Here is a 9,475-nt window from a genome sequence, read left to right on the forward strand (position 1 = left end):
TCCCAATGCTCAGCACCATTAATCATTGTCACAATGGCAGATTGGTGAAGCTGCAGCACTACACCACTCCCATGCACAAAACCTTTAGCTAAATATATATATATATATATATATTTCAAATACATGCCAACCACAGGGTGCCCCTGGACAGAGGGGGGCAATTGGTACTGGCCCCCTTGTACCTCCTTAATCCAGCCCTGCCCTACACAACCTCTTGGGAGCCAATAAAAAAATCGTAGGATGTCCATCCTGCAGTCCCGTGCCATTTCTCCACATGCTTCCATACAGTGAATGGCTGTCAGCAATCTGATTGGTGGATAGCTCCACCCATCCCCTAAACAGCACGCTGGCCACTACTTACTGTCTGGCTGCAGTTAGAGTGTGTCCACACTTTTGCAGTAAATTACCTTATTTTATTTCAGTTTGATATCATGCAGGCAGAGAGAGCAGCACTGACCTTCTTGAGCTTTGTCTTGGTAATGGACAGTTCTCTTGTAAAGCCTGATGTTCCCTGATTGTACCAATCCAAATGGGAGCAGGAGAGCAGCACTTCCCCAATGAAACCCTCCCTCAGAGTACTCTTTTCCCGAGCATATACTGCTAGCCTCAGAGTCCGCCCCTTTAGTTCCTCTGGGGTAACGCCACAGAAAGTAAACTTTTGTGCCCCATCTGAATCTTCCATCTGCAGAGGATATGGCTCCACAAACCCAGGTAAGAGGTAGACCCTGACAAAAGAGTATCTTTTCTGACACAATCTTTTAGGCAGGTTGGAGAAGCCAGTGACAGTTATAGTGAGTGATTGATCAACCAGTGAGTAACAAAGGGTGAAGTGCACAAGTGACTGAGATGTCTGTTTGATCCCCAATAATCCATCTGGTTCAGTACGAGAGAGTGGCATCCCCACCAACTTGGCACGATCCCCTTCTAGTGAACCATCTCCAAAAACAGTGCTTCTGCGCTTTAACGCACGCTTCGTCTTCGATGACAGTTGGTAGAGGCTAGGCAGAGAGGCTTTAACAAGGAGGTTCTTCTCTGATTGCACCTTTTGAACTGGTGATACATCCTCATCCCTATTTTTAGTTGTGATTTCCCCATCTAAGGTCTGATATTGTTGAGCAACAGGAATAGACCGTACAGGGGTATCAGACAGCTCTAGATTTGTATTACACTGCGATGCCAAGACTTTATCTCCACCATTAATACTGCTTGCAGACTGTTGTTTGCGTCTCTTGTGCCAACAGATGGCGCAGCCCAATAGAAGACAGAAGCATAGAAGTGCAAGGCCAGCTCCCAGCAGCACCTGCAGATGGACTGAGCAAAAGAGAAAGCAGGTCACATAAAGGTAATAGGAATATAAATGAAGCAGAGCTGTCATTTTCTTATTTTCCATCCTTCTTCATCGGTTACTCTATATAATGAAGTATGCAACCGTCACAAATCAGAACATCACATTTCATCCAAACCTTATTCTCCATTGTTTAACAATCTTTATAAATTCCTGTTTTCTTCACATATAAATCAGTTTTGTCTTTTTGCTTTGTTCTTTTAGCATATTTGTTCCTGTGTCCAAGCCATTGCAAACAGTGCTGCATGGATTTTTCTTGGCACAATGTAACCTAATCTCTCTTTGGAGTTCCTCTAATCTTTTAAGCTTTGTGTTAACTAAACTAGCCTGTTAATTTCAATTTTCTATAACTATAAAAATATCTTAAAAGAAAAAGAATAACTTATGTGACTGTCCTATACAAATGTACAGGGAGATGTATGCATGTATTATTTGTAGTGCATTTTGGGCCTAATTAAATCCCCATACACTTTAGAGGACATACTTTATTGTTGCCTCTCTAGGAGAAGCCTGAAGAGGCAACATGACTGAGGAGGGGGGCGAGGCCAAAGTCACCAAGCCCCACCCCCATGCCACACAAATGCAGTGATTCGCCGGTTTGCATCGAAATGACGTGAAAAAGACGGTATTCACATCATTTTAGCCCTGCCTCCTCTTTGCATACCCACAAATTCCAGTATATCTGTCAGCAGGGAGGAGGGTGCAGGGGCTCCAGAACGAGAGACTTGCCCACCTTCCCGGGGGTACCGTGAGGGGGAACTGATTGTCGAGGCCGTCCTGGCCATTTCAGGGGGGTAGGCATGTATGCTAGAGGATACTATGAAAGATACAGCTAAAAAAGGGCTATCAGAGCGATATCTTTCACAACATCTTCTAGTGTGTACACTCAATATTGTTATGAGCCTCGCTGTCTGCTGAACATACATGTTAATTTGTCTATATAGCCATATAGCATGTTCAGCAGATCCCGGAGACGTATTTAAATGATATCAAGTAATTGATATCAAGGTGGGGCTGTAGATGTCGCTTATCTAGACTTTAGTAAGGCTTTTGACCCTGTCCCACATCGCAGACTGTTAAATAAACTTGAAAGCTTGGGATTGGATTCTAAGATAGTTGAATGGATAAGATCTTGGTTACAGGACAGAAAACAGAGAGTTGTAGTAAACGGAGTACAGTCAAAGGAGGGAAAGGTTACAAGTGGAGTACCCCAGGGATCTGTACTTGGACCGGTGCTTTTTAATATCTTGATATTGCAAATGGAATTGAGGGTAAAATGTACTTTTTTGCAGATAACACAAAGGTATGCAACAGGGTAGACACACCAGGACCCAAAAACAAACCTCCTCATAACCCCCCACCTTGTATGACCTAATCCCAATCTAGGCCCGTGGGAGCCACGCAGGCGAGCAGCAGGTAACACAGGAGGCGCAGAAGAGGCTCAGGAGCGTAAGTGGAGAGGGGTAAGAGGTCCACGGTCCCTGGAACAGGGTAGACAAGCAGGATTTCAGCGGAGCCCATGGGACACACGTCCTCTCACGAGTCAGGCCCCCGTTAGGCACACTATTTTATTTTCCCTCGGCACCCTAGTGGATGGTAGGGCATGAAATGCTGCCTGTCCACACATTTCGACTAAAAAAAATGTGAAAAACCCCATGTCGACCATTTGACTATTGACATTGCCCATGTTGACATAATGCACGTGTCAACCTAATGACCCTGTCAACCTAACCCCATATCGACCTTCTGAGGTGTCGACCTAAGCCCATGGTAACCTTCAGTGGTCAACCCAATGCCTGTCGACCTAATGCCCGTATACCACACAGCTTGCGGATAGCTGCTGGTCTGTGTTGTGCAGTGCTTTGTATGCTGTATATTTGTGTCCAACAATGTGTGCGCTGGACATGTGACATCTGCTCTATAAGTGATTTATTAGTAATAGCAACAGGTTGAGTCTGGTCATGGAAAGAATAACACTTTAATCTCCTGAGGTTTGCTGATAAGGAAACAGAATCTAAAAGGTAAATAGAGCATGGAGAAGAATAAGCAAGTGTGCACCTAATGATAAACACGTTCTGAGGCAAAGATTATGGCATATACAGTATATGTGTACCTGTCTATAAATCTATTTCCTTTGGGCCATTATTGTACACAATACGCCACAGAAAATAAACTTTCATTAGAAGATAATATTATCTGACAATGTCATAGAGTGTAATAGGTAAAAAGAAATACTAAAGTGCATAGTATCGGGTTTCTGAACCAATAAATGTTATTTATCGCTGCTGTTCGTGGCAAAAGTACTGCCTGGATGTATCAACAAACGGAGAGGGAAAAAAACAGACAGCGCTCGGAGCCAGGTGATTTATTCTAAAACATTTATAATATTTTATAATAAGTCACCTGTCTCCGAGCGCTGTCTATTTTTTACCTTCTCCGTTTTTTTTTACTTGGGGACTGAGTACCCCCATTTAGATAGCAGCTGGAACAGGTCTGATTCCCCCTAGCGCCTGACTTTTCTACACTGGATGTATCAACGTTCTCTTGCATAAACGGGCCATTGCCAGATAGGGTTTTGGATGAACCCTCTCCTGATAGCTTTGGCGAAATAAAGCCCATAAGCTACAGCTGCTGATACAAAGTTCTGATGTGGTTTGTTGCGGGGCCAAACTGGGTCAATCTGATGACTTTGCAGCCCTCATGGAAATGGAGGCTGATGCTGCATTCAGAAATGAAGATGTCTGCTGCAGTGTTTCCCTGCTAGAATGGGGGGATACTTAATATCTGCAGTTATCTCCCCAAAACATGTGTTTTTGGTGGATGTGCTGCAAAAATTGAATGATAAATAGGTCCCTAAGGCCAGGGCCACTAGAGGGCGGCAATTGTGAGCAGGTGCCGAATGTCACAGGGGTCCATTGGGACACTCTATATGTGCAAAGTGTCCCCACGCATGGCTCGCTACACTCAGCACACTATTCTATTCTAACTCTATGTCCACTTAGATAGTAAACACTACTTATAGTAAATACAACTGTGCATAGAGAACTATATATAACATGCTAAAGTAATAACATTCACCCCTGTACATTTATATGGCGCCCATCGCTGATTTGTCCATTTAAATCATGGCAAATGCACCACAAGTTTATCATGTCACATGTCACTGGTCAGTCAGGAATGCCAGCCATATCCAATTTTACTTTACACAAGCTTGGAAATGCATTCAAGTTACTGCTTACATAATGGCCATTATTCTGGTTTACTCGCAAAGGCAAATTCGGTACTTGTTTCCTAGCATGGTGCCCACGATGCGATCAGACCCGATTTTTAATTGTACAGGCACCCTGATGGGTGATTACTATGTAAAATGCACCCCCATTCTTAATGCCACCACCACTATTTATGCCAACCCGAAGCGTGGCGAGCGCAGCGAGCCCGCGAGGTGCGGTGGTACGCATCCTTCGACCTTTTCATACCCCCACTATCCACGTCAGCGTGTAGTTGATTTTATATATATTCCTTTTCAAATAGACAAAACCATGTGCACTGCAGGTGGGGCAGATGTAACTTATGCAGAGAGAATTAGATTTGGGTGGGGTTTTACTTCAAAGTGAGAGCTATATTGCAGTGTAAAAATAAAGCAGTCAGTATTTACCCTGCACAGAAACAAAATAACCCACCAAATCTAACTCTCTCTGCACGTGTTACATCTACAGTGCACATAATTTTCTTTATTTGAGAAGGAATTTGCCTTTGGGAGTGAACCAGAATAAGGGCCAATGTGTAACTACTATACACAGCATTATGAAAAAGTATTATAAAAAAATAATACAAATGTCTTGGCAGTTAATATAGGTCAGAGCTGCTTACTCCTGGAAAATTGTGATTGTAAATGTAGTGCGTTGAAAAAACTGTATAATCCTCATCCACATGATTTATGTGTTGTGCGTTTCTCTTATTGTCAGGCGGCTTCCTTGTGGGTAGTCCATACAGTACAGTACCTTGATAACACACAATGGACTATAGAAGGCTAATGCAGCATCTTCCCTTTCTGACATATCCTCTTATGTCAGTACTGCATGTCTTACATTTCCTCCTTATCTCATGTCTGCTTCCTCCTTAGGTTGTGTCTGCTGTATTCATACACTTCCCTACTCCCTTGTCTCATGTTTACCATCATTGTAGGTTGCATTTGCTCTCATCATATTCCCCCATCTCCCCTTTACAACACCTATGTCTCACATCTGTCACATTCTTAGGTTGCATTTGCTCTCATTGCATTACCCCCTCCTACCTACATTCTCCTCCTCTGTCTGCACTCATCATCCCCTAATCATGTCTCATGTTTGGCTCCTCCTTTGGTTGTGTCTACTCTCATCACACCTCACTTGCAGCAGGGCCCTCTAACCCCCAAATCTGTCTGTTGTTACCCAGTTTGTTTTATCACTGTCTGTCTACTATTGTAAAGCGCAACGGAATCTACTGCGCTATATAAGAAACTGTAAATAAATAAATAAATGTATGTTCTAATTTCTTCTCTCAGCCCCCCTGTCTCTTGCAGCCTCCTCCCTCCCGTTCCATTGTTTATGCTTGACCTTGTGACTATCTTTTCTTACAGTGAAGAAGTCTTCTTCAGGACCAGCTTGGTTTCCAATGCAATTTGAACAGATCAACATCTACAACACAGGTTACACTGTACAGTATATTGAGGTCTGTACCTTTAGTCTTCTTGAAAATTGTAATTGCCCTGTTAGACTTTTAAAGCATGCCAGATAGGGCCCAAACTGTTACAGGTTGTATCCAGTTCCTGAGTTACATCATCTCCATCTCATTTACAAAATTCCTTTTGCTGCGTTACTAATAGCAGTGAGGAGTGAGGCAAAAGACAGAACAATGCTGGAGGTTAAAGACTCACACCACCAATATATATTCCAGGCATGTCCAAACTGTGGCCCTCCAGCTGTTGTGAAACTACACATCCCAGCATGCCTTGCCACAGTTTTAGCATTCCCTAATAGCAAAACTGTGGCAAGGCATGATGGGACTTGTAGATTTACAACAGCTGGAGGGCCATAGTTTGGACATGCCTGATATATTCCCAATATACCACCTTATTGCTGTTAAGAGCCTACACTATACAAGTGATGAGAGTCCGATGCATCTAATACAGAATATAAAGAGTCTGGTATCATTATTTCCTTCATGGGGAATAGTTAGAGGATTCAAAGATAGAATGACTTCAAAACATAATGTTATTTAGGAGAATGAAAGTTTGTTGCTCTCTGATCATACTCTACAACACACACAACACCTCAATACGCAGTAGATTTATGCAAAGATATAGGATTGAACAGAGCGATGGAGATACAGTACATAGATGATTGACAGTATGTTATTCCAGTCCTCCTGCTGTCGGACATGGAAATACACATACCCATCCAAGCCTGAGACAGCTGCCTTCCTTAGTGGTAGTCACATCTATGATTATTATAATATGAATGGACTATAGACAGGAAAAAATTATATAAGGTTGGATATCTTGGCTTGGGAAAGGAAAATACAGCAGAACGGGTGGTAAAGGAGCTGGGGTGTACATGGTATATGTACAGAGCAAAAGAGAAAGCAAAATACTCTTGGGATAAAAATGAAAATGATGTAAATGGAAAATCTGTAAGATATTACTTATTTGAAAAGCTTTAACATTTTTAAGGCCCAGGTAAGGTGCAGCAGTGAGAGCAGGAATGGGCAGAAAGGGATGTAAAAGTTATGTATAGTAAACAGAATGAATAGAAGAAGACTATATATTCTGAAGACACAATGAGCAGGAATGTCTGAAGTCAGTTACAAAAGTATAAGCAAGAAGAAATGAGGGGGTGGGGTGTAATAATAAGATCTGTACCTTCCTGATGTTTATTGAGGAGGACCTGAATCAGCAGCCAAATGAAGAGAAAGACCACCACACCCTCAATCATGCCTTTGGAGCAGAAGAAAATAACCGAGTGACACACAGCCCATGGGGATGTTTGCTCCTCTGCCATCCTGTGCTCGCTGTCCATCATCCCTCACTGCTCGCAGACACAGCATCTGATGTGGTCAAGAGGGAAGCCCAACAAATTCTGCATGTAGTGTGCATCTGGATGGGTGAGGGTATCGCTAGAAAATGATGATGGTGCAGTTGATCTTCATCCTTTCAGGAGTACCACTGGCAAGTCACTATTCATTTCTAGGCAGCAAGAGCCTCATTTATTTCTCTAAAGACAAGTTTCTACTATAGCAGTAGGTCACCTTGTCAACAACAGTCGATGCTGCTGGCCACTGGGCCCTTTTGCCATGGTCTGAATTAAGTCCCTCCCTCTTTTTTGGGCTGCACAATGTCGTCTGTTGTGCCAAGTGCATTGGAAAAAGGAGGAAAGAGAAAGCGTGCTCTCACTCTGCTAATCTCCTGGGTGCCTCACCACCTTTCACAGGAAAAGGGTCATCTTTTAAGCAGTGTTCTTCAAGCAGTACATAATGGTTGTTGTTCTGCTATGAGTGCGGAGAATGTTCAGCAAGATACCAGCTTTTTCCTTCTCCTGCCTCCACACTGCACTGTCAAAGTTAATTGTTTTTTTGGAAGCAGTCATGCAAATCCAAGCTGCTTTTAACCCATCTGCAACCAGATGGCACTACACCGTGAAACGTTTCTGCAATCAAGCAAAGTAGTGCATGGTGCGCAGGATTGTCAAACAGCATTACAATTTGCAGAAGTAAATTACTGGTAATGTTTTTAGTTAAAAAAAGCGGCTCCAGTCAGTTCAACTTGAACAACCCCCTCACTTTGCTAAACCTCACAAATGTGCTCTATTTCCAAAGAAAAAAATAAATACTATGGAACTTTTCTTGAGGTATAAGTAAAAACCGGACCCAGACAAGATACCGGTATGCCAGACTGGACATCAAACTCTGCATTCCGGAGCTTGTAGTGTCCGGTCCAGGGGATGTCCTGTCCAGGGGGTGTCCTGTCCAGGGGGTGTCCTGTCCGAAGGGGGCTGCCTGTGACAGGTGTCACCAGGGAGAAGAGGAGGGGGAGAATAAAGCCTCCCTGTATGGTCCGGGCATGTAGCAAAAACCGGAATGGTCCGGACCACACGGGGAAGCTGTAATCTGCCCTTCCCCATGTCCAGAGTGAAAGCTTTTACAGACATCCCCCCGGGCAAAACACCCCCTACAGACGGGACACCCCCATCCAGTCCATCATTCCGGGGGTCTTGTCTGGGTCCGGTTTTTATTTAGTCCAGTATGCATTCTACAACCCCCCACATCCTACTGCCGGATGGTGTAGATTTGTGAAACTACAACCCGTACTAAGGGCCCAATTAAGAGTCAGTTGCAGTTTTGTGAAATTTTTGTGATACATTGGGCCTGATTCAGACTTGATCGCCCAGGTTCGAATTTGGAGGCTGGCCAATGTTTGGGGTACTGCACATGCGTATTGCCCGCAACATGAATGCGCAAGGCCCGGCTGCGATAAACTTTGGCAAATACTATTTGCAAGCCGATCGCAGCGTGATTGTGGGCGTGGATCGTGGGCGGTTCGTCGGTGTGCCTGTAAAAACTGTGGGTGCACCCAACCAAATGCTGGGAGTGTTTATGCCTGCTTGGAGAGGGTGGATGACATCAGCAGCCAGCCGTAAACGACTGTTTAGTGCGCAGCTGCCGAGTAAGTCATGGGCTACAGTGTGGCTGAGAACCAAGGACAAGAGGAAAAATCTTTCAATGTTACATAGTTACATAGTCCCTGTGCGAACAGGTCGGAATCAGGCCCATATTGACAATAGTAATAGTAATACATAGGGGGAAATGTACTAAAATGGGAGTTCTATTTCACATAGGATGTTGCTATGGGCAACCAATTAGAATCTACGTCTTATTTATTTAGTACCTTCTAGAAGAAGATAGGTAGGGTGACATTCTATGGGATGAGATTTTTAGACTTTTGCGAATTTTTTCGCAAAAACGGCCGAAATCGCATTTTTTTCCATTTTCGCATATTTAATGAGCTCTGGAAATGCGATGGCTGCTTTTCGCAGCACATCGCATCCAGATGTTTTCACATGGAAAAGTATACAAATCGCATATTTAATGGTATGC

At 43.6% G+C, this 9,475-nt stretch overlaps 1 protein-coding gene across 1 annotated transcript in view; it reads right to left on the reverse strand.

Moving 5' to 3' along the window:
• Positions 1–7,944, reverse strand: part of LOC146074942 (synaptotagmin-4-like) — a 49,871-nt gene extending 41,927 nt beyond the window's left edge. Inside the window, exons 1-2 of the mRNA XM_083183681.1 lie at positions 7,245–7,944; positions 458–1,311 (exon numbers count right to left, since the gene is read on the reverse strand). Of these exons, the coding sequence (XP_083039807.1) occupies positions 458–1,311; positions 7,245–7,404 (1,014 nt within the window). The 5' untranslated portion in view covers positions 7,405–7,944. The remainder of the gene's footprint in view (positions 1–457; positions 1,312–7,244) is intronic.
• Between the last annotated feature and the right edge of the window lie 1,531 nt (positions 7,945–9,475).

This window comes from Crinia signifera, chromosome 4 (assembly GCF_055691185.1).
Source record: "Crinia signifera chromosome 4, ASM5569118v1, whole genome shotgun sequence".
Lineage (NCBI taxonomy): Eukaryota > Metazoa > Chordata > Amphibia > Anura > Myobatrachidae > Crinia > Crinia signifera.